General features: G+C 45.4%; 1 protein-coding gene across 3 annotated transcripts in view; it reads right to left on the bottom strand.

Moving 5' to 3' along the window:
• The window catches only part of LOC138265309 (cytochrome P450 2J2-like), an 83379-nt gene that overhangs the window by 23027 nt on the left and 34413 nt on the right, over positions 1–25939 (bottom strand). For all 3 annotated transcript variants that reach the window (XM_069212916.1, XM_069212917.1, XM_069212918.1), the window contains 2 exons: positions 20405–20554; positions 4399–4559 (listed from right to left, as the gene is read on the bottom strand). In XM_069212916.1, the coding sequence (XP_069069017.1) occupies positions 4399–4559; positions 20405–20554 (311 nt within the window). The remainder of the gene's footprint in view (positions 1–4398; positions 4560–20404; positions 20555–25939) is intronic.

Below are 25939 nucleotides of genomic sequence, written 5' to 3'. Positions count from 1 at the left end.
AGTTACTACCAACTTCTGATTGGTGGTAACAAATTTGCAAATGGAAAGGGGTCCCCACTGGTCCCTTTCCCCTTTGTGAATGCAAGCGAAAATATTTTTTCAGAGCAGGTAGTGGTCTCACGGACCACTGCTTACTTTGAAAAAATGAAAATGTTTTTTTGTTTGAAATGCATCCCATTTTCCTATAAGGAAAATGGGCTACATTAAAAAAAAAATGCTTTATTTAAAAAGTAGTTACAGACATGGTGGTCTGCTGCCCCCAGCAGGCAACCATCCCTGTGATTGCAGCCATACCCATTGGGGTCGCAAATTGCGACCTACCTCATGAATGTTGATGAGGTAGGTCTTTGCCACACCATTGGGAATCTCTACATATGTTTGAGACACATTTGTACATTTCACTTTTTGAGTCCCTAAATTGCGACTCGCAAAAAGCCGCAATTAGAGACGTGCAAAATGAAATGGCCATACATCTGACCCATAGCCTGTCATGGGCCCCTGTCTGCCTATGACTTGTTCTTGCAGGCTCCTTTGCGATAAACATCTCTATGTAGCATCACTGTTTTGTGGTTCTTTAGTTGGACAGTTTCACAGCAGTCTAGGGCGGCACGTGTTCAAAAATTATTGCCACACTAGCCAAATAATATGGACATTTTGCCTGGCACATCCGATTTCGGTGAACTGTAGAATATCTTATTGGTCACGTCTACAAGATAGATGACTGGAACTCTTGTCATTTAAGAGATCACAACAACTGGAAGCTTCACCCTCCTTTCTTCCAATTAATCCAATCCCCTATGGTGTATGTTTTTCAGAGATCTATTCACCACAAGACTCAACAACCAACTTTCTTAATTCTACAGTTGGATGCCAAATCGATTATCCATGGCAATGGATGGATCCATCATTTTTAGCAATATTCTTCCTTACGCCTTTCTTCCTTTCCTAATGATATCATGGTATCTGGCCAAAGGCAGAATTATTTATCTTTATGACAGTAGCACCCTTCAGGCCATATCAGATATGATTTTTGGACCTTCTTCAGAAGACAGTATATTGTGCCCCCCTTTGTTGTAAAATACCATCTATCGTCTTTTCAGTCACCCTGACCACCTTCACAATCTTGTTATATCAGATCATCTTCATTTAATGGCATGGAAGTTGTCAGCCATAGTTTCTTTATAGAAGGCCTTTTGCAAGAGACTATCAGATTCAATATTTCATATAGGCTCCCGAAAGATCAAAGGCCTGTGATGCTTGGTATCGCTTGCGTCTGGAATTAAATACTGATCTCTTTCCTGCCAATGTCACAGTAGTAGCCAATGTTCATAGCTCCTTAGCCGGTTAAGGTAGAGCCTATAGAGCAATCAGTACTCACAGGTCAGCTATATCTTTAAGTCAGATGTACATTAATGGTAAACCTGTTGGGGATTTTCAGAATACGTTGTAGAATTGGATGAGTATCCCTTCTACTCCTAAATATACTTCTAGCTGGGATGTTAGTATTGTATTGGCATTTTCCAGTAAGTAGCCAGATAGTAATGTATTTCTCAAGTATATTTCAGTCAAATTGACAATGTTATTATGTTTAATATCATGTAAAAGAATATCAGTTGTTAGGCCTCTGGACCTGTTTGCTAGGCAGTAAACTTTGAAAGGGCAATTTTTCTCGCTTTTAAGAAAATCCAAAACTCTTACAACTTCAGTGGAGTATCTTACCTTCTCACTTCATCCAAAAGTCTGTGTGGTTCATTGACTCAAAGAATATGAACATCAAATGGCTGCTCTCAGACCTCCGTCTTCCTCTGAGTGAATAATTTCCTTTGTAAAACCTCATGCTCTGGCCTCCTTCGTTTCCCTAGCAAGATGGGTTGAATGGGTTATGCTTCAGTTTGGCAACAGGTGCCAGATTGGGGATTATTTTGAGAGCAGCTGATTTTCATCTTCTATATTCATATCTTTTTATCACATCACAAACCTATTTTTCACTCTTTGTTTTATGTGATTATTTTGATTTGAAATGCATAATATGATCCTCTCATCTTTACATGAAATGTGGATTCCCCAAGTGTTAATAATGGGAAGTCATCAATTTATTAAAGACACAGATGCAAATATCATCCCACCTCAGTATTTCTTTTTTCTTTTACATCAGACATAATAATAAAAAAAGTATTAAGGGATCAAGGGCCCAGCACAAGTAGCACAAGAAAGAAAAACAAAAAAATGGAAAAGTCCAGAGAAAAAACAAGAGGGAAAAGGAATGGCAAGGCTGGAAGCCATTTAATGTAGATGTGTCCTAGTGAATAAATGAGTAGAACCTCTCATCTGGATGTTGGCTCCATAATTAATCAACAATGAAAAGAACAAACTCAACTGACCAAGAGACTGAAAATGGGAATCCATGTACACACTCACAGGCATGGCAATTTGGCCAAGAAAATACCTCCCATTAGGCAAGTCCTTCTATTGCATCCATGGCCCCCATATTTTCTGGGTATTTTGGGGGCATCACCTGGCTTCAAGGCAGGTAGTTGTTTGAGAGTCTACATTCTGCTTTCAATGGGAAATTGTTAGGGCTTCTGATACTTGAACAATGTATTATGTTGCTACTACTAGCATCAGTGCAAGGAAGATTATGAGCCCCAGGTTCCCTAGGAAATCTAACAGTGCTCTCCTAGCTTAGGTGTATTTACTAGAGCCCAGATTTACTAGGGTAGAAGCAGAGTCATACATAACTGGTGCAAGAGTGTGGAAAAGAGAACAAAAGAGAGAGTGAGAGAGACACAAAGGAAAGGGGAAAATGCACCAATGCAGGAATGAAAGAACTTTTGAGATACAAATAGAGGAGTGAAGGGATGCAGGAAAGAAACCCCAGACCTAGTAGTGAATCAGTCATACCTCCTACTCTGTGCTGTATTTGTTGGTAAGTAAGTGGACCAATCACACCTTGTTACCAAATGTGATGATTCATGGGATACTTCATAACATTTTAGTATTGATGTATATAGTCTGTCTGCTTAGCTGACTCGTTATTATACAAATTCCTGCTGCCACAGGTAAACCAGTGGGTTTAGGGTCCACTGTTACAATTGGTAAGAAAGTGAGATGCTTGGCCCTCCTACTACATGTAGCACAGTCCCAACGTGTTGTCGAAGACATTTTAGGACATACCCCACAGACTATTGTGTGATAAAACACTGTTCCTAATTTTGGAATAACATGAACACATGTGCCCACAATCAGTTCTGAAGAGCAGTTGGGGTCCTTTGCCCTCTCTGCACAGCCAGACCTGGGGCACAGAGTGTATAGATCCAGTAGTTTCCAATTCTTTTAATACAGTGGCATCTCTGAATAGTCCACTGCTGTTTGGCTGTCTCGCTACGCACAGCATTAGCTGTCTGTTGCAGGAGTTGTAACCAGTACTGTAATATATACAAAAATGGGCTTTGGGAGTGTCCCTTGCTCATGACTGGCTGACTTTCTTGTCTATTTGAATTCTCTCCTCTTGATTTGATAGTGTCCCTCCCTATTTGTCTGTATGTCCCAGTCCATCAGCATTTTGGGGTTTTGGTCTGGCTGAGTGAATCCTTCCGCAGGTGACATCAGGAAATTCTCTTTTTGCTCTGTTTTTATACGTAGCGTTTGTGATTTAACATTCCTTGTTCCCCAACTTCCTGTCTCTCTTTCCCCATCCACCAGTCCTCCCCTGTTCATGCCCCACCTCTCCAGCCCCTACTTCCCATGTTCTTCTCTCCTCTCTGACACCCACTCATTTTTCTCTCTCCCCTAGCCAGATGCTCAAGTTCTGTCTGCTTCTCTCACCTTGCTGCTATTTCCTTTGCTAAGTCTTGTGATACTTTGCTAGTTGTGGTGGTCGGCTATTCTGGAACACTATTTTCAATACTTCCACGCTTGCTGTACATGTCTGTTACATTACTTGGTAGATGCAAAGTGGTAACCATCTTGGAAGGATAGATATTAACAATTTATCTTGGAATGTTATTTTTAATACTTCCAAAATGTCACCTCTTGCTTGGACATATATAATGTTCCAAGTTGGCTTTCAATACTTTCCAGATGGCTGCCATGTTATGCCCCACACAATGTGATAGCCACCTTGGAAGTATAATAAATACCTTTTCAAACTCACTGGTTGATGCTATTGACTTTATCAATGCCAGCACAATCTTAAACGCATTGGCAAAGCCAAAAGCAGCAAGCATAGGCACAACAAGATCCATAGTCTTTCCCAATACGTGTTCCTCCATTAACCCACTGATTAAATTAAACAAACCCTCTTACTGTCCTAAAATTACATTACCCTGTTCCCCAACACTTTCACTAACTGATTTTCAGTTATTAAAAAATACAGAAATCCAAATTTTGATTGCTTACTCTACTCCACCATTGTGTGCGGATGTTCACCACACTGCTAGTGGCTTTCACCAGTTGTTGGAAAGTGCTGTCGTTTATGTTGAAGCAGTGCCCAAAAACCACAGAACTTATCACATTGGCCACACAATTGACAATTGGCCGTGCGGGGTCCATTGCTTTTCCTGGGGATAGAGGAAAAGGTCAAATATTAGTTCTTTTGGCTATATGAGAGAGCAAACATGTTGCACTGAACATTGGGTGTGTTTGTATGTTCTGGCCTTTAGGGAAATTACTGCTGCGTGTCCATCTTTTTCAGTTTAAAAAACTTTCACTTTCATTTTCTAGAAATCTAAGGACCTAATTACAAGACTGGTGGTCAGACTGCTGCATTCCAGGTAGTCTGAATACCACATTACGACCCTGGCGGTCAGACTGCCAGGGGACCGCCGTCCGCCGCCAGGAACATGGTTCCTGACAGGCTCACGGGGTCTGACTAGTGCTCAGCTAGGTTGGTGCAGACTTCAGCACCACCGTGCTGAGCATAAGTCCCCTTTCTGCTAGCCTTTCCATGGCGGTTCAACTGCCATGAAAAGTCTGGAAGAAAGGTTGTACTGGGGGCCACAGGCGTTGCCTGTGCTGCCCATGCGATGGGCAGTGCAGGGCCCCTGCCAGCACTCTTGGAATGCGCACCGTCTGCACTGCAGATAGTGTGCATTCCGAGGGTGCTGGTGTGCTACGGTATTGGTCTCGGCTCCCTTAAGGGAACTGAAACCAATATGGTAGCACTGTCCTCCTGGTGTGACCGGTGGAAACGTTGTAATACGATCTTCCCACCTGTGAGCCCGGCGGGAGCATCATAATACAACTAGGGGGGAGGTAGCCGGTATGACGGCTGCCTCCTCCCCGCAAGTTTGGTGGTCGGGTAATTCCAACCACCAAGCTAGTATTGAGACCCTAAGTCTGCTGCAAACCACTTCAATTTTATTGCATATCAAATAAAATCATTTCAATGTATACAAAAGAAGGAAAGCAACAGTAAATGCAACAGAAAAATAAAGAGATGAAACAATGAAACCAACAGAGTCTGTGCTCCAACAACTAAAACCTCTTACTCACTCAAAGAACCAGGTTAAAAGTTGTGCTTGCTGTTGGTTTGTTTTCTTCAAACCGGTGACCTGCTTAATTTGGAAAACTGTCAGTTCCCAAAAACTGAGTGCCGGTGGGCACCATCTGCAACCACTGCCTCAAATTAAGCACTGCTGGTGATCTTCCCATGTGCAACTGATAGAAAGGCTTTGCCTTGTTTCACCTATAGTAAGTAACACTTTCTGATGAATACTTCTAATTGCATATTCCACACCCTTTGAATATTCTAAAGACATAAGACTTGATCCAGAAACTCTAAAGCAGTATTCCTGTGCACCTCCTGGTGGCATTGTATGGCTCTGCCACAGTGTTGATTCGCTGAGGAAGTCACAAGCAGCAATTAATGCCACCCATGTTCCTTCCTTTATAAACCTTTAGTTGTGAATCCAGAGCCACTCCTTTGACTTTTGACAGTATTTCACTTAAAGCCATATGCAATGCAAAACTCTGTTTCCAAACATTGAAAGACTCCACACCGTGACTGGTCAAGTCAAAAGGAAGGTGCCGTTCTTGCTCCCGAAGTTGTGCATAGGTCTTCAAGGAGGCCAAAGTCATCAAGAAAGTCTAAAATTGAAACACAAGAACTCCAAGGAGGACTCTGCCCTTTCACACCACTCTTGAACTCCAGAGAATGTGCAAGGGCATCAGCATGCCTCAGGGTGTCGCTCCCGATTTGAGCTGATTCCGAATCTGGTCCCAAAGCAACCTGAATTTCTGGGTCTATCAGTGAACTTTCAGTAGGTTGAGGCCTTTTGTGAGTCCATACTGTGGTTCTTTATCACTTTACTGGTTCCCTCTGGCACACCTTCAGGCCCCAAGGATCTGTAAGCGCCCCCAGTCAGATATGTGCCAGGCAGTACCCCACTCATCGTTTTCTGTGCCCTCCAAACTCGCTTCAGGATTTGTATGCACCCTGATAATGACTTCAGTCTCCATGCTTATCCCATTAGCATCAACGCTAATGCAGATGCCACTAGTGTCAAAGAGGAAGGCACAACCCGTTGTGCTCTCCACACAAACTCATTCTGACCTTGACCAAGGCTGCGTCATGATCTGAATGGGGCACAGCCCTATGGCACTCCATCTGACTCAGATACCTTGTCTTTACCTTGCAGGAGAGCCAAGGAATTTAACTCTATCTTCGATACAACTCAAACAATGATAATTGTGATGGAGAGGATTAATTCCTCCCTCCCCAATTACAACAATCCCATTGGTTTGAAGAGTAACAGGATTCTGTCGCCTTCTCACCTCCCTAAACACTGGACTGGTTTCACCTCCAGGCCCTGACACAGAGGAAAGTGTCTCCTTTGCTGTCATGATGCAGACGGCGGCAAAAGTTCTTGATTTACAACATTCCACCATGAACATAAAGACTAATGTCATCACAGAAATCCTGCAGCTAGGCCAACCACACACAGAACCTCTAATGACCTTCAATGAAGATGTCATGGACACCATTTTTAGCACCTGGGCAAAACAGAGTAGGGTTCGTCAGTGAAAGGACATGACACTGCTCGCCCTATTTAGAGGTAGGCATTGTAATGTATTTTTTTTTGCCTGTCACCATCAGGAAACACATGGTGGTGAGGGACAGTAAAACATGGGAAATTACCCTCACACCCTGAGAGTGTTTTGTCTGAAACTAAACTCCAGCTATGGCTGCTTGTTTTTGAAAACAAAAAAAAGTTATAGTTTGATGAATTGCCATCAAAACTGACAGCACCCAGCAAACATTTTGCACATTGAAAGAAACCGCAGTGATGACGATTTCCCTCAATGTACAGAGTTTACCACTGAGCTGGCGTTCATCTCTAAATAGGACAGACAATAGTCCATTGGGATGGTGAAGGTAACTCCCCCACTGATGGGCGTAGTATAGTCTTTCGAATTCTAAATCAAGCCCATAGATAATAAGCCAAGTTTTAGTTTAAGTTGTGCAGGAGCACACACATTTTACTAAAAAGAGATGTACCTAATGCTTGTCCCCTATTCCTCCTGGAGTTTTGGGACCCAAACTACTGTGGGTCCTGCACAGCTGGCCCAAGTACTGTCCCTTCATCACTTGACTCTCAGTGGTAGCAGTGGTCAAGCAGTGTTAGGTTTCTCGGGTGAGGTGGGTCCAAGGTAAGCAAAGATGCAAGACTCAAAATGCAGACAGTGACCCAATAATCTGATTGTCCAGTCAATACTTACATTGGTATGAAAAGAGGGCACTTATTACACATGCAGAGTATAATACAACACAATAAATACTACACACTAAAGTGACTCAGGGTGAGTGCTTTCCTGGAGAGAGTCCTCCATGTCATCTCCCTCCTTCTTCCACAGTAAGAAACATGTTCCTGGCAGTTTACTTGAGGTGACTCCACAGGTGCTGCTCCTCGCACTAGCAGTATGCAACAAAGTCTCACTCAGGCCCTGAAAGTTCAGCAAAGGTGGTTATGGAAGTTCTGAAAGGCCTACTGGCCTTTGTTTGAGGCTGTCTCTCTATATAGTGTGCGAAAACAATGCACACTGTGCAGAGAGTCCAGGAAACCACACCTTGGTATCCAGAGGTAAAAACAGATCACCCAATGCTCTAATTTTGTGGTAGCTTGGTGGACCAGGTAGGCTAATCCAAGAATGTGCTAAGCATCTGTTGTACTCAGAGTATCAATAAATGTGGACACACATTCGAAAGAATAACTTGGAACTAACTTACAAAAGTCATTCAGATTTTTATAACATTTTTAAGCCCAAGATCATCAAAATCGGGTAAGTACTTTTTAAGTTATGATTTTTCAAAGTGTACAAAATGTTCTGTTTATCTGCGTAATAACGCACCATAGGAATCAATGGGAGAAAACTTTAAAATTGCATATAAAATCAGGCAATGTTCTCACATGTGTCAACTTTTGTTTCCAGGTCGAGGTCGTCCGGACGTCCTCTGGACCAGCCAGAGAAGTTTGTGTGGCTCCTGGTTCCGGCGGGTGCAGCGGCTGAAGGTCTTGGAGCTGGTGCGCCACAGGGAAGGGGACCACTTGGAAATGCACTTCACAGATGGACTTAGAGATAAGACTGTTTGGTCCCCTTGGAGTGCGGAGGTGCAAAGGGGTTAGGAACCCCTAGAGTACAGATGGTTTTCTTCTGCAGGGGCCAAGGAGGCTGGGTGCAGTGCAGATAGGTCAGTCAAGGACTGTGTGTACAGGGAGCCTTTGGAGCCAGGTGCAGGTCATTTGGAGGGTAGTTTGCAGGTCAGCAGGGCCACTCAGGGGGTTGGTTCTTGGATGTCCTGAAGTCCCTCGACTGGTGCTTGCTCCTGGTCCTTGGAGAGTCCAGAGTGAACTTCTCGTCTGGGTGTCTGATGTTGAGGGTCCAGTACCCCTGGCTATTGTACGGTTGAGCTACTGGAGGTCGCAGTGCCAACAAGCTTGGCACACTTGCATAGTTTGTCCTCCGGGTCCGTCAGGTGAAATTTGGTCTAGCTCCTATGTCCAGTTCCTTGGTCAGCAGCCAGGGAGTGAACTGGATTTCACTGGATCTTGCTTGCTGGATGCAGGGAGAGATGTCTTCACTCTGGAGGGAGGTTTGTGGCAATTTCTAGAAGGTTGGAAGTCCTCAGTTGTTTCTTAGAGTCTGTCTGATGTCCAGTGGACCCCTCAGGGGCGATTGTTGAGTCCTGGGTGCAGCTGGCAGGGTTTGGTGCCTTTTTCTTCTTGCAGCATGACTTCTGTTCTTGAGTCTTGGGTTTTCTTTGTTGCTGGCCTTCTTGTGTCCTGTGTCCTAGACCTGATCTACAGTTCTGGGGATGGCCACTAAATACTGCATTAGTTGGCATTCAGGGGAGTACCTGGTAGTGGCCAGTGGGTCACTTACCTTAGGGTATCTTCACCCATTATGTGACCTTTTCCTGTGGGAAGGGTTCACATCCATGACCTTATTCGCTATTTTCCTGCCATGAAAGATGGAGGAAAATGAAATGGAGTAGTCACCTCGCCTGCCACACCTGAGGGGTGGTGCAGGCTGAGGGTGGTCACTCCCCCTATCCTTTGTGCATTTTCCTACCATTTCTCCCACCAAATGTGGGGGTTTGAAACAGATGTGGCCATCTGCTGCTAGCAGCAGGGCTGGGGGTCGAGTTTCAAAGGCGGCAAGCCCTTTGAAGCTCACTGGCTGGTTTCCTGCGGGAGGAGGAGTAACACCTCTTCCCAGAAAGGGCTTTGTTTACTGGTCCCAAAGAGCAATGCCTCTCTCCCCTGGGATCCAGAATCCTGCCTAGTGGTGGCAGGCTGGTGCGGACTGGCCAGCAACCATGCCAGGGCTTGTTAGGTTTTGAAGGGGCACCTCCAAGGTTGCCCCTGGTAATAAATCCAACACTAGTACCAGTGAGGATTTTATACTCTGAGTTGTTTGATGCTAAACAACCCAGGGTTCAGAGTAGCCATCATGTTGCTGGTGAACTCGTAATGACCAGTGTCCATCATGTGCATTTGCTATGGCTTCCCTGTACACTTACTATGCCTTAAAGTTTTGTAAAGACACAGTAGGGGCATATTTGCTCATTAAAACATATACCCTCACATGCATTATAGTGCACCCTGCCATAGGGCTGTAAGGCCTGCCAAAGGGGTGACTTACCAATAGTGCATGCAGTGTTAGTGGACGGGGCACGTTTGGTGAGTGCCATGTCGAATTTGCAACTTTTAAATACACCTTGTCATGCACTTGCCATGACAGTCTGCATGAGGCTGGTGTGGGGCCTCTGAGTGGAACAATTGGTGCTGCAGCTCTGGGACGCCCTCTTCAGTACCCATGCCCTTGGCACCAGGGATACCATTTACTAGGGACTTAGAGGGGTGACTGAAGTGCCAATACTTAGTACAGTTTTGGGGAAAGAGATCTGGCCCTGGGAACCTGTTTAGCAGGGGCCAGGGCACTTATAACTTCGAAAGCACATCATTTTCCAGGCAAAAAGTAGGGGCTAACCATACAAAAAGAGGCAGTTTCTCACAGCCCTGCTCTTGCCTTACACAGTCACATTGTGAAGAAGTGTTAGGGAGTTGGGGTGATTCTACCCACACTCCAGTGACGAACATGCTGCACCATCTTACTACAGTGATTGGGAGTGGCACGCTGGGGCAGCTGACACCTTTTCCTTCTTGGTTCATACAGGTAATGTGATGGGGCAGCATCAGTTATGCAGGAAAGCTTTTGCTCTCAATATTGATTCCTTTTGATGGTCAGGTGGGACTCCTTCAAAATGAGCAAAGGCCCCAATAGTTCAAGTGGCCACCTCCTGGCATTCAGGAGTTAAAGGCATGGGTTACAGCCTTACTTACGCCCATTGTACCAGGCAATAACTGCAACTTCACAGCTGCCCTGATGGAGATGAAGTCTTCGTTAAGAGGGCTGAAGGATCAGTCTTGTAATAATAGTCCTACCTGTACTGGGCACCTCACACTTCATGCATCGGGGTCCACTTGCCAGGATCCCCTCTAGGCCTTCCTTCCTCCAAGCACGATCCTCACAGAGCCCACTGGTACTGACTGGTAGGTAGAAGATTGGTGCGCCAGACACAAGGCAAGTGTTGGTGGCTTCTTGGGTGATGGTCCCTCACTCAACTGGGAGATTAGCAGACCTTGGCCTTCAGTCCTGGTTGTAGCAGCTCAAAGTCATGGAGATCTTGTGTATGTGGATGAACAGCTTGTGGGACTCTTGCTCCCCTCTTTATAGTCCAAATCCAGACACAGATGTGATTGAGTGTCTGGGCATTTGATATTCCTGTTGTGAGAGTCAACTTCTTTGAAGTGCGATCTACTCTGTCATGTCCTTTGTCAAATGGACAGTCTGCCACAGCAGGGGCAGCTCCAGTTTTGATTGGGTCACAAAACAGGCCAAGGAAATAACCAGGGTTAACACCTGGCTGTCAGCCTCCTAAGGCACAAGCCTCACAAAGGTTGAAAGGCCTAAGCCTTCCACTCCAGCCAATTTACCAAGTTCCTTAGTGCCAACCTTTTCATTCCCACCAGCTCACCTGACAATGACCCCTGGACCCACTGACCAGTAACTCTTCCTGGAATCAGAGACAGTTGATGTGCACAGAGGATACTTTGCTCCTTTTCCACCAGTATAAGTCTTCCCACCTCAGCAGTCACAAACATTAGTATTCCACATCAGCTGTCTGGGGTTGCAGTCCTCACCTGCTCTACCCTTTCTAGTCTCTAGTCTTTCGAAATGGAACCCACAAGCATCTATGTTATGTTACATGCACAGCTGCACACATATCCCAGGAGGAACACGCAACAGAGCATCGCATGAGTGGGCCCGTGGGTACCACTCCATTGATACAGTTGAAAAAGGCCCGTCCACACTACTGATCCTTACTAAACATAAAACGGTATGCTGCCACGACGGCAAATCTGTCCCTTGACTACTGGCAAGAGCATTATCCCTTCACTACTGTGATGGTAGTGCTTGTTGCACCCCACCTGGTTTATCAAGATGGCAGAACCTTTCGGTGTGTGGAGCTTTGTATCCCACCCTAGAGGTATGGCTTCTTGGGGACTACATGTGTGTCAACCATTTGTCTTCACAATGGCTTCCCTTTGGAAGGTTGCTTTTGTGCTCATTCCCTGTGCGGCTTCCACCAGGAAGACGTGACACATCTACTAATGGCAGGACAGTATTGTTTCCTTTCTGGGGAGCTGTTTCCTCGTGTCCCCAAGGAGGGCAGAAGGCAGCCTTGAGATCAGCATCTGCGAACGGCCACTAGAAAACCTGGACAACAGAGTAGGAACTTTCTGAAGTTGCCTTATACTAAAAAGATTACATAAAATTCGACTGGGGTATTAAGTTAGGTTTAATGGAACGATTATTTTGATATCTTGAAGTAACAAAGTTAAAAGTCCAATTCAGCACATACCCCTGCACTTGTCAATGGGACTACTCACCTTTCCACTGTAAAAATGGCAACTGGAAGGTTTTACTGTTACGACATATGAATATGTGTCCTATTTTTTAATATACATCACCCTGCCTTAAGACTCAGTAGGCGTGCTGTTGGGGCGACATAAGTATATAAAAAAGGGAGGTGTGGACCTTGTTATTAGTTTAATGGCAAAGTCGAGTTAGCAGTATAAAACTGCTCTACCAGTCTGCTGTGGCAGGCTTGGAGACATGTTTTACTTTGTCACACTCAGAGTGGCACAATAAGGGCTGCAACACCTGAGGGACACTTCAAGTTACAGGCTCTGGGTATCCCTGGTGCTCTAAACTAGGGACTTACAAGTAAGTTTACTTATGCCAATTCAGTTTAATCCAATCAAACCAAACACTTTTAAGGGCCACTACACTGCCACTCAAGTATTTTAGCAGGGCTCAGTGCACTTTCAGAGTCGAAAAACCAGCAGTATCAGTCCGAAACTTGGCGGGGACCGTGCAAAAAGAGCATTTCCTTATAGAGACACATGCTTCCTATTACTGGGTCAGTGACTTTGACTTTCATGCGAATGGTGGGGTGATACCACACAATACCTTCTCATTACATAAAATCATGATGAGCCCCAATGTGGGCATGTGTATATATTTTCATTGATTGGAAATCCGCAGTAGCGGCTACTGTTAGCAAACATTGGTGGAGCAGCACAGGGGACATTAACAAAAAATAAAATAAAACATAACTTACCTGCCGCTCACTGTCCCGCCACCTAGGTGCTGTGCTGTTACTCCCCTGAGACAATGCAAGCGCTGCTCTCATGCTGGTAACACTATTACCCAGCATGTAAGAAGTGCCAGGATTGGTCTGAGCAGCCTGGTTTGCGCTCCGACAGGGACCAGGAGCCTACGTCGGCTGTTCTCTACACAGCTGTGCAGCACTGCTCGGTCGGAGTCTGCAGAAATCTAAGTGTGCATGTCAGTTTGGCTGTCCTTAGACAGCTGGGCAAACCAGCATGCGCAGTTGCCACCACACCTCTTCTCTACACTTGCTGCTGTCATCAGGATGGCCCCGCCTCCAAGACTCGGCTCCAGCTCTGTGATGAAAAATAAAATGATAACAAAATTGTTTTATTATCATTTTATTTTTCATATTTGCAATTGCATCTGCTAGCGCCATAGCGGAGGAGATGCCGCTGAAAATATGCACTGGTTGTGGCTCTATACCGATAGAAATCAATGCTTACTCTCTAGAAACCACTACATGGCTGAATATCGAGGGCTCCTACACCAGGATACCCATCTTGATTAGGTAGGAGACTGGCAAATGCAATCTCACATACCCTCCCGCTCACAGGTTTTCACATGCAGGTCGGAGCACCATGTTCCTGACAGGTCCAGGCAGTTCTTTCTGTTAGAATGGCTGGAAATGAGGACACCGCATGGGGACACTCATCAGTGATTCCAAATGAAACTAATCCCCATCAGCTGAACTCACGGGACTACCCACTGGTTCCTGTTCTAGCTCTTGAGGAATTATTTTCCATGGGATCCCCTAGAAGTACCAAGCACCAGTCTTCCTGGAGACCACCTCCTCTGCACAGACTCTATATATCCGCTGACCCACCCCACAGAAAATGTTGGCTCAGACAGGGGAAACAGCCTTTTCTACGCGGCCGGAGACACGCAGGCCACAACCACCAAGCGTTACCTCACTTGCCTGAACCACACATGTGCCCGAACCATGCAAATGCACGGTTAAGGCACCATCCATATGCGTGCTTCGGGCACACAGCGGGAACGGGCTGGAGAGGAAGGCGGTGGCAGGGTAAGTGGGGCTGGGGCGGTTGGGGGTATTTTTAAGGACTGGGCAGGGTAGGTTTTAGGGTTGAGGGTGGGGGTGTTGGGGCCGCGGTAGTTTTTAGGACAGGGCGGGGTAGGTTTTAGGGTTGAGGGTGGGGGTGTTGGGACCGGTGTAGTTTTTAGGACAGGGTGGGGTAGGTTTTAGGGTTCAGGGTGAAGGTGTTGGGGCCGGTGTAGTTTTTAGGACAGGGTGGGGTAGGTTTTAGGGTTCAGGGTGAAGGTGTTGGGGCTGGTGTAGTTTTTAGGACAGGGTAGGGTAGGTTTTAAGGTGCAGGGGGTTGGGTTAGTTTTTAGGACAGAGCTGGTAGGTTTTAGGGTTCAGGGTGGGGGAAGGAGGGTTGGGGTAGTTTATAGAACAGGGTGGGGTAGGTTTAAGGGTGCAGGGCAGGGTAGGGGGTTGGGGAGTTTTTATTTAGTACGGGGTCGTTTTTAGTACAGGGCAGGGTAGATTTTAGGGTTTAGGGTGGGTTAGGGTAGTTTTTAGGACAGGTCGGGGTAGGTTTTTAGGTTCAGGGAGGGGGCTGGTCGGGGTAATTGTTAGGACAGGGCATGGTAGGTTTTAGGGTTCAGAGTGGGAAGTTGGGTAGTTTTTAGGACAGGGTGGAGTAAGTTTTAGGGTTGAAGGTGGCGGCAGTGGGTCAGGGTAGTATTTAGAAGAGTTCATGGTGGAGGCAGGGGGTCGGAGTAGTTTTTAGGACAGGGTGGAGTAGGTTTTAGGGTTCAGGGTGAAGGTGTTGGGGCCGGTGTAGTTTTTAGGACAGGGTGGGGTAGGTTTTAGGGTTCAGGGTGAAGGTGTTGGGGATGGTGTAGTTTTTAGGACAGGGTGGGGTAGGTTTTAAGGTGCAGGGCATGGGCTGGGGGGTTGGGATAGTTTTTAGGACAGAGCTGGTAGGTTTTAGGGTTCAGGGTGGGGGAAGGAGGGTTGGGGTAGTTTATAGAACAGGGTGGGGTAGGTTTAAGGGTGCAGGGCAGGGTAGGGGGTTGGGGAGTTTTTATTTAGTACGGGGTCGTTTTTAGTACAGGGCAGGGTAGGTTTTAGGGTTTAGGGTGGGTTAGGGTAGTTTTTAGGACAGGTCGGGGTAGGTTTTTAGGTTCAGGGAGGGGGCTGGTCGGGGTAATTGTTAGGACAGGGCATGGTAGGTTTTAGGGTTCAGAGTGGGAAGTTGGGTAGTTTTTAGGAGAGGGTGGAGTAAGTTTTAGGGTTGAAGGTGGCGGCAGTGGGTCAGGGTAGTATTTAGAAGAGTTCATGGTGGAGGCAGGGGGTCGGAGTAGTTTTTAGGACAGGGATGGGGCAGGTTTTAGGGTTCAGGGCAGGGGCTGAGGCAGTCGGGCTATGTTTTAAGACACAGTGGGTGGGTTTTAGGGTTCAGGGTGGGGCAGGGGGTCGGAGTATTTTTAGGACAGGGCAGGGTAGGTTTTAGGGTTCAGGGAGGGTTAGGATAGTTTTTAGGACAGGTCGGGCTAGGTTTTAAGGTTCAGGGAGGGGGCTGGGTTGGGGTAATTGTTAGGACAGGGCATGGTAGGTTTTAGGGTTCAGAGTGTGAAGTCGGGTAGTTTTTAGGACAGGGTGGAGTATGTTTTAGGTTTGAGGGTGGCGGCAGTGGGTCAAGGTAGTTTTTAGGAGAGGGCAGGGTAGGTTTTAGCGTTCAGGGCGGGGGCAGAGGGGTCGGGGTAGTTTTTAAGACCGGGCGAGGTAGTTTTTAGGACAGGGCGGGGTAGGTTTTAGGACAGGGCGGGGTAGGTTTTAGGGTTCAGGCTGCAGGTCAAGGTCGTTTTTAGGACAGGGTGGGGTAGCTTTTAGGGTTCCTGGTGGGATGTCGGGGTAGTTTTTATGAGAGGGCAAGTAGGTTTTAGGGTTCAGGGTGGGCATAGTGGGCCAGGGTAGTTTTTAGGACAAGGCAGAGTAGGTTTTAGGGTTCAGGGTGGGAGTGGGGGGTCGGGATCGTTTTTGAGGACACAGCTGGGTAGGTTTTAGAGTTCAGGGTGGGGCGGAGGATCGGTGTAGTTTTTCGGACAGGGTGGGAGAAAGTTTTAGGGTTCAGAGTGTGGTTGGGGTAGTTTTTAGGACAGGGCAGGGTAGGTTTTAGAGTTAATGGTGGAGGCAGGCGGTCAGAGTAGTTTTTAGGATAGGGTGGGGCAGGTTTTAGGGTTCAGGGCAGGGCCTGGGGCTGAGATGGTCGGGCTATGTTTTAAGACACAGTGGGTAGGTTTTAGGGTTCAGGGTGGGGGGTTGGGTAGTTTTTAGGGTAGGTCAGGGTAGTTTTTAGGACAGGGCAGGATAGGTTTTAGGGTATAGGGAGGGTTTGGGTAGTTTTTAGTGCAGGGCGGGGTAGGTCTTAGGGCTCAGGGCGGGGGCAGTGGGTAGTTTTTAGGACAGGGCAGGGTAAGTTTTATGGTTCGAGGTGGGGGTCGGGGTAGTTTTTACGACAGGGCAGGTAGGTTTTAGGGCTCAGGGCGGGCACAGTGGGTCAGGGTAGTATTTAGGACAAGGTGGGGTAAGTTTTAGGGTTCAGGGAGGGGGAGGGGGGGTCGTGTCGTTTTTGAGGACACAGCTGGGTAGGTTTTAGAGTTCAGGGTGGGGCGGAGGATCGCTGTAGTTTTTAGGACAGGGTGGAGTTAGGTTTTAGGGTTCAGGGTGGGGTTGGGGTAGTTTTTAGGACAGGGAAGGGTAGGTTTTAGAGTTCATGGTGAAGGCAGGGGGTCGGAGTAGTTTTTAGGACAGGGTGGGGCAGGTTTTAGGGTTCAGGGCAGGGGCTGCGGCTGCGGCTGAAGCGGTCGGGCTATGTTTTAAGACACAGCAGGGTAGGTTTTAGGGTTCAGGGTGGGGGGTTGGGTAGTTTTTAGAGTAGGTCTGGGTAGTTTTTAGGACAGGGCAGGATAGGTTTTAGGGTATATGGAGGGTTTGGGTAGTTTTTAGGACAGGGTGGGGCAGGTTTTAGGGTTCGGGGCTGGGGCTGAGGCGGTCGGGCTATGTTTTAAGACACAGCAAGGTAGGTTTTAGCGTTCAGGGTGGGGGGTTGAGTAGTTTTTATGGTAGGTCAGGGTAGTTTTTAGGACAGGGCAGGATAGCTTTTAGGGTATAGCGAGGGTTTGGGTAGTTTTTAGGACAGGGCGGGGTAGGTTTTAGGGTTCAGGGCGGGGCAGTGGGTAGTTTTTAGGACAGGGAGGTGTACGTTTTAGGGTACAGGGCGGGGGCAGTGGGTCAGGGTAGTTTTTAGGGTAGGGCAGGGTTGGTTTTAGGGTTCAGGGCAGGGGCTGGGGGTCAGGGTCATTTTTAGGACAGGGAGGGTAGGTTTTAGGGTTCAGGGTGGGGCGGAGGGGTCGGGGTAGCTTTTAGGACAGGACGGTGTAGGTTGTAGGATTCATGGGCGGGGTGGGGTGTTCGACGTATTTGTTGGAACAGGGCGGGGTAGGTTTTAGGGTTTAGGCTGGGGTGAGGGGTCAGGGCAGTTTTTAGGACAGGGTGGGGTAGGTTTTAGGGTTGAGGGTGCGGTTGTGGTAGTTTTTAGGACAGGGCAGGGTAGGATTTAGGGTTCATGGTGGGGGAAAGCGGTTGGGGTAGTTTTTAGGACAGGGCAGGGTAGGTTTTAGGATTCAGGGTGGGGGAAAGGGTTTGGAGTAGTTTTTAGGACAGGGTGGGGTGGTTTTTAGGACAGGGCAGGGTAGAGTTTAGGATTTAGGGCACGGGCGTGGGCTTAGGATAGTTTTTAGGACAGGGCAGGGTAGGTTTTTGGGTTTAGTGCGGCGGGATGGGGTAGTTTTCAGGACAAGGTGGGGTAGATTTTAAGCTTCAGGGTGGGGTCGGAGTAGTTTTTAGGACAGGGTGGGGTAGGTTTTAGGCTTCAAGATTGGGGGCAGGCTTTCGGAGTCATTTTTAGGGCAGGGTGGGGTAGGTTTTAGGGTTCAGGGCAGGGGCTGGGCTAGATTTTAGGACAGGCAAGGGTAGGTTGTAGGGTTTAGGCTGGGGTGGGTGGTCGAGTTCGTTTTTAGGACAGGGTGGGGTAGGTTTTAAGGTTCAGGGTGGGGTAGTTTTTAGAACAGGGCAGGGTAGGTTTTAGGGTTCAGGGGTTCAGAGTCGTTTTTAGGACAGGATGGGGTAGATTTTAGGGTTCAGGGCAAGGGGTGGGGGTTGGGCTAGTTTTTATGACAGAGTGGGTAGATTTTAGTGTTCAGGGTGGGTTGGGGGTTAGGTAGTTTTTAGGGTAGGGCAGGGAAGTTTTTAGGATAGGGCAGGGTAGGTTTCAGGGTTTAAGGCGGGTTTGGGTAGTTTTTAGTACAGAGTGGGGTAGGTTTTAGGGTTCAGGGCGGGGGGCCAGGTAGTTTCTAGGATAGGGCGGAGTAGGTTTTAGGGTTCAGGGCAGGGGTCGGGGTAGTTTTTTAGAAGAGGGCGAGGTACGTTTACGGTTCAGGGTGGGGGCAGTGGGTCAGGATAGATTTTGGACTAGGGTAGGGTAGGTTTTAGGGTTCAGGGCAGGGACTGGGGGGTCGGGGTAGTTTTTAGGACAGGGAGCAGTAGGTTTTAGGGCTCAGGGTGGGGGCGGAGGGGTTGGGGTAATATTTAGGACAGTCCGGTGTAGATTTTAGGGTTCATGGCAAGGGTGGGGGGGTCTGCGTAGTTTTTAGGGCAGGGTGGGATAGGTTTTAGGGTTTAGGCTGGGAGCTGGGGGTTGGGGTAGTTTTTAGGAAAAGGCAGGATAAGATTTTAGGATTCAGGGCAGGGGCGGGGGTCAGGATAGTTTTTAGGACAGGGCAGGGTAGGTTTTAGGGTTCAGGGCAGGGGCGGGGGTAGGGGAGGTTGCATCACACAGCCATGGATGTCGTTACCATGTATACCTTTACTAAACATGTTTTTACAACAAAGTTTGTTGTAAAGGCCTGAGTGGTAAAGGCATGCGTGGTAAAGACGCGTTCATGGTTCCAACTGCGTTGTTAAGCCATGCGTGGTTCTGCCATGCGTGGTTCTGCCATACAACCCTCAGGCAGACTTCAGGAAAACCACAATGAATTGCCCCCAATACAATTTTCGTTTTTTGTTTTAAGCTCAAGTCCAGTTGGGCATCTGAGCTTCTGTTAAAGCGCCCACTTAGGCCCAGATTTATGAAAATGTGGCGCATCAGCTCTGATGTGCCACTTTTTCTGGGCACCCCTACCGGCACCTAACAACACCATGGTTGTACCGTAGTTAACAAACGCGCACCATGGCGGTAGTTAGAACAACAGCGTCAACATTTTTGACACTTTTGTGGCACTGTGTTACACTAGCATCAAAAATGTTGACGCTAGTGTAGCAAAGTGCAAGCAGGTCCATTGATTTAGATGGGTGCGTCATTTTAATGTGTGCTCTGAGCAGGTGTTAAAAATGACGGAAAAATGGCGTAGTGAAATCTGTTATATTTCACTGCAGCATTCTTTTCGGGCCCCCTAGCGCCGGAACGCCCCCTTGCATACATTATGCCTAGTGCAAGTGGTTACAAAGTGGCGCAATAAATGCATTGCGCCACTTTGTAAGTATGCCGTGGGGGAATTGTCACCTTAACGCCACATTTGTGTTAAAAAAAATGACGCAAAGTGGGCACTAGGGGCGTCTTAATACTAGCATGTGTGTATCTTTCTCTTGCATTCCATTCTATGTTATGCAGTAATCCAGCAAATCACTGATATAGGATTCAATTTTACAGACTGTCCAGTCTTCTAACACAATTTATGAAGTTTGAATCACTAGCTGAAATCATGAGGTTGAATCACTAGAATTTATTAATTTCCTTCGCAAAATTGTTTTACTATTGATTTAAGATGACACATTTTTACAAAAAAACACTTTAAAAAGTGCACACAATTGCATTCATAGTAAAGTAACATCAATGTTTTGTTTAGACTAATCCACAGAGTAAAATCATTGGAAATATCTCAAATAATTTGCATCAATATGTATGAGAAGAGAAGTATGGCATACAAGAGTGTGACATTGCACCTAAAATCCGTTTACTTTAATGAGGGTACAACTAATAGTTTAATTAATTCATTTATCAAGTTTCTACTGAAGCTAAACATATGCATATCTATTAATTAATTCCTCCATGGACCCATAACACCCATTACATACCTTTCTCTGAACTGAAGAATTCCAAAAGTTGCTCGGACACCCCCCTGATTTGGACTTCAAGGCTCTTTTTGCCAAGTCCCAAATTTCTCATGGTGGTCATACCAAAGCGCCTCTGCTGCTTCCAGGTGTGGCCATTGGAAAATAAAATCCCTGCAGCAAAGAGCAACACATATTGCTGGGGCATTTACAGTTACAGATTATTTTTACTATTCATGTTTAATGTCACCATAAGGTTCTCCTGCTTCGACAGAAGACATGTTAAGATTTAGAGTGAAGATGTAACAATTTTGCTGCAGTGGGTAAAGGATCTGTGAACAGCCAAGGCCACGTGACCACCAATTAATAACACATGTACACAAATGAAACATCAGTCCTCTTGTGTCTGGTAACAATACAGGAGTTTGTGTGGCATGTACACATGTATAGTTTTTAAAGTACAGGTGATCTCTTTCTGGGTGTTCTAAGGTTCGGGTGTGCAGAGTGTTTCTCTGTTGCTTGACATGTGTGCACGTCTGTGTCTATGTACTGGGGCATCTGGTTTGATATATGTATGCGATTCTTAATGGAAGTGGGCAGTTTGCATCCTACATAGACACACACAGAATCAGTTTGACATGTGTGACTTGTATAGGTTTTTATAATGTTGCCTAAAACACAGGTTGTAATGGTGATTGTTACACACAGGTGTGTAAACGCATGTCCTTTATTCACTCAAATGGCTGGAGGCCACGGGGACATAAAGATAAGCCATCCCCTCTTTAGGCCACCCATCAACTGCCCTCTCAACATTCCAGTCAAAACCCAGTAGCTAAGAATATACACTGATAGATTACATGGCATGTCACAATATTACTAAACTATAATTTTAATTTACAACACAATTCCACCTTTTTATTTTTTTTAACCGCAGCATAAGAAAAAACGCAGGAATAAAAACGACAGCAAGCATATACTTTAAGGATTTTCAAGACAAAATAAAAACAAATGCAAATAATATGGAAACAAAGAGGAAAGATTAAAAAGGAAGAGGAAAAACATATCCATAATCATTTGTTATAGCATATAAATTATTTTGAGTTTTTAGGAGGCTTAATCCCCCTACCAGAAGTGTTAAATTTCACAGGATCCAATTCAACAGCGATATCTGTTGTTTGATCTCCACCGGAAACATCCTGAGGTACACCAGATTTTTGACTGTTGGAAAAACTCAAATTACATTGCAAACAACGCAAAAGATCTGATGTTCCTTCCATGAATCCCTTTGGAGGACCTCGCTGTGCGCCATCGCTTCACAAGTTTTTTCAACCGCTACACCATAATCCATCAACCACCAAAACTATATCCTTTCTCCAAGTTTGTCCTTGTATTCATTATCTCAGGCACACTTTCAGCAACAGCAATCTTGCTCAAATGCCAAACGCAACCATCACCCACTTTATCAGCATTTTCCATCACTTTAACAATTGTCCTGGACTCACTGAAGCTATAGCTTACTTTTGGTATTTTCCTGCTAATTTTCATTCATTCCCACTGCCCAATCTTCAGTAGTACATCAGTCACATTATGTTTGGCGTCATCATACGTTTTGGATCTAACTAGGTATCGCTTCAATAGTTTTCCTAATATACACAAAATTTCACTACACAAGTCTACTTTTCTTCATCCAACCAGTATTGCTGTTAAAAAATTGGATGTGTTCCCTCATAATCACAAAAGGACTTATGCCAGTGGATTCTTGTCTGGTGATCCTGTAAGCCAACAACATCTTCTTTACCTCCGATTCCCATTTCTTCCTCGCATTACTAGCAAGCGGAATAATGCCCTTAATCATTTGATTCATTCTCTCCACCGCACCATTCCCACTTCAATGCTAAAGCAAGGTACATTTGTGTTTAATTCCTGACAGCCTCCAAAAAACTATCATTTCATGAGGTATAGATTGAACTCTATTATCAGTCAGGATGGCTGTTGGTAGCCCTTGCTTACAAGCACAACCATCCAAAAACATAGTGTGAAACCTAGGGCTCTATTACGAGATTGGCTGTCTTGTGACCGCCAAACTTGTGGTGGTGGTCGGACCACCGCACTCCTGGCGGTCCGACCGCCATATTACAACCCAGGTGGTCAGACCACCAGGGAACTAGCGCAACTACCAGAATAATAGATCCTGACGGGGTGGTGGCGGTCGGAGTCATGGTCAACCACAGCGGTGCTGAGTTTAATGCTGATGATGGGGTCCCCGCCATGAAAAGGCTAGCAGAAAGGCAGTGCTGGGGGCCACAAGGGGGCCCCCTACACTGCACATGACCATGTCCAGACAGTGTGTATTCTGAGAGTGTGAGACGGAGCCGAGGCCAATGTCGCCGCACTGTTTCCACCGGGCTGACCGGCAGAAACCTTTTAATACGGAGGATTACGGCAGTCAGCCCGGTGGAAACATAGTAATAGGGCCGGCAGTGGGATTGACCTCCACCTTTGCGGTGGTCTCCTCCCAACGGGTCTGACGGCCGACGGTGGGTCCGCCAGACTCATAATGAAGCCCTTAGTGTCTACCTTCTCAACAATCTCTTTTCAAATCCACATTACATACAAATTAAGAAGTGCCACTATGTACCTGCAAGTCCCATACTCCCAAATAATTAGTTCCATCAGATCCATTGCCACATCTTCTCACATGAAAGTATAACATTCTATGTGACACAAGAGAGGTCTGAAAGTTTTGTGTGTCTTATTTGCATCCTCACACCCCATGCCGTTTCTCACAACTCTGTTTTCAAATCAATACCCAGCCACCAATAAAGCTCCTTGATTCTCCCCTTAGTCCTTGGAATATCCATGTTACCTTCATGACATAAAACAATGATCTTTTCTCTTAACTTACCCAATGGGATTAACCTCTTATATCTCACTGAAAATCATCTATCCACACACAATTTGTTCTCAACTTTCCAGAAAGCTCAGAGATTGAAATGCAATTCACACTTTTTAGTCCAGTCATCCTTTTTATGTCAATCATCTGAGACATTAGCAGCCAGCCACTCACTTGGCTGAATAACAGAAACATAAGCAATACCCTAATCACTCTAAGTACGATCATCCAGCTTGAACATGGGACTGGACATCCTACTAAGAATAACAGAAGTCACATTCTTGGGTCCTGGAGTGTACTTTCCATCATATTAGAGATCCTGAAGCTGCATTGATAATCTGGCAGTTTTAAAAGAAGCTTTAGTTAAACCATCCATGATGAGTAATTTCATCCATGGCTTGTGATAACTTCTTATAGTGAATCCTTTATCCCAAATGTATTTGCAGAAATATTTCACACCCCAGGCAGAAGCCATCACGCCTCTCCCAAAAACTTTCGTAGCGAGTAATGAATGGAAATGCAATCACAGCTTCGCTTCCATCCTTACACATTTGAGTAAGCACAGTGCCTAACACTTTGCTCCTGGCATCAATTGTTCCAGAATTTTCAGTGGTGGGATCACATTCTTGCAGCTTTACTAATAGCTTCCCTAACGTCTTCAAAGCAGATCTGAAAATTATTCAACCATTTAAATTTCAACTTTTTATTCAGTATGGACCTAATGTGAAATGTTTGTTCAGGAATCACTTCAGCAAACTTGCATTAACACTCAGCCCTTCCAAGGTATCATCTGAGATTTTCCTTGGAGTGCAGTACTGATGTCTTTTGGATTCCCTCTATCAATTTCTCCTTGTTTTAATACCACCTTTGCCTATTTCATGACCAAGGTAGGTAACTTTGTTAAACAACTTTACACTTGCTGATTTCTGCTACTAGACCTCTATATTACAAAGTCTCCAGCATTTTAAATAGACTTTTTTATCCCTCCCAATCACCATCATATCATCTTGGAAGTGCATCACCCCAGGCACATCACCATCAACCTTTGAAAACAGCTGCAGTTGAGGCCACTGAAAAAAGCATGTCACAAAACCTATATCACCCAAAGAATGTGATGAAAGCAGTCAAAAACTGACTTTCTGAAATCAAAGCAATGCTGAAGATTGAGTCTCAAAAACATTTGGCAAGTCTGTTAAGAGTAAACATTTCACCAATTTATGGCAAGTGGAATTGATTTACCACAATATTGCTATTAAGACACCTTAAGTCATCACACAACGTGACTTTTCCATTTACCCGGTGTGCCTTGACCAATGGAGAAATCCATTTAGCTAAACAAATAGGTTCTATAACATTAGTATCCAGTACATTTTTCAGTTAATTCTTGACTTTATCCCTAACTATGAGAAGAATATTCCTCATCGTCTGATTCCTTGATTTAGCAGAAGACTTAAGAATAATCTTAGGTGTGAACTGCTTTTATTTTCCAATATTTTCTTCAAAATCCTTCGGAAATTTTCTGAAAGCTAAATTCTTGGTATTCACACTATCACAAGCAACCAGCACTTGTTCAAGGCTACTGGGGTTGATTTTTATATGCAACGCTCTTTGATCTTTCCAACCCAACACTGAAGGACCATCCATGGTAATATAAGCCTTACACAACACGTTTCTACCTTTACATTTAAAAGTAAAGTGCTTTAACCAACATATCTACACTGCCTCACTATAGCATCCAAGCCTGGTATCAGTTGGTTCAAGGAGATCATCAATTTGTTTTCACAAATTCATCTTCCTAAATCTTTTTGTGATAATAGTATATGGCAACCCAGAGTCCTCCTCTATTTGTAATTGAACACCCCCCACTGTAATCTAGGGCATGGAATTTATCTTGATATTATAGTCGTTTGACACTGAATGATGTTCATTTATTGCTATATATTTTCCTCTTTGTTGCTTGGACGTATTTCTGCACACCCTTGCAAAATACCCGTATCACCGCATTCAATACATTTAACACTGCGATCAGGAAATTTTGCTGTGTGCTTTAAAATTTATATCAGGCCATATTGAATTTCATTGTTTGCTGCACTTGTCTCTTGCTTCTTTCCTTTTCTTTGTTGCCTTTTACTTCAGGGACCTCTTCCATTGTATCTTCAAAACATCTGTGACTTTGTCTAAAGGAGCCTTAGCACTTCTTTCCAACACTTCTGCTTTTTAAACAAAGGCTATGATGTCCTGCAAAGGAGAATCTCCACTAATCCCCAAGCTACTCCTGAGCTCAGGTTTTTTGCGTGTATGACAATTTGATCTCTGATAAAATTGTCACTGATGCACCAAACGTGCAGTTGACAGCCACCTTCTTTAGAGCCAACAAACAGCTTATAATGTCCTTTTTTTTGCTTGCATTGGAAAAAACTATAACGATTTACAATAGTACAAGCAGATGAGTACATCATTGATAATATTGTCGAAAACTTCAGTATCTCTGACATCTCTTTCTTTCTTCTACCTTCGATTACCAATTTGCAGAACTTCAGATTTTAAACAGTGTAGCTGTAGATGTTTCTTTCAGCAGATAACACCATACCCTCATCTTTAATTGCCAATGTATAAAATAATCATATCATTCAGTCCAGGACATGAACAGCAGTCCAGGTGTGGAC

The sequence above is a fragment of the Pleurodeles waltl genome, chromosome 11 (assembly GCF_031143425.1).
Source record: "Pleurodeles waltl isolate 20211129_DDA chromosome 11, aPleWal1.hap1.20221129, whole genome shotgun sequence".
Lineage (NCBI taxonomy): Eukaryota > Metazoa > Chordata > Amphibia > Caudata > Salamandridae > Pleurodeles > Pleurodeles waltl.
Note: the sequence above shows the minus strand (reverse complement) of the source record. Positions and strands in the feature narration are given on the sequence as shown.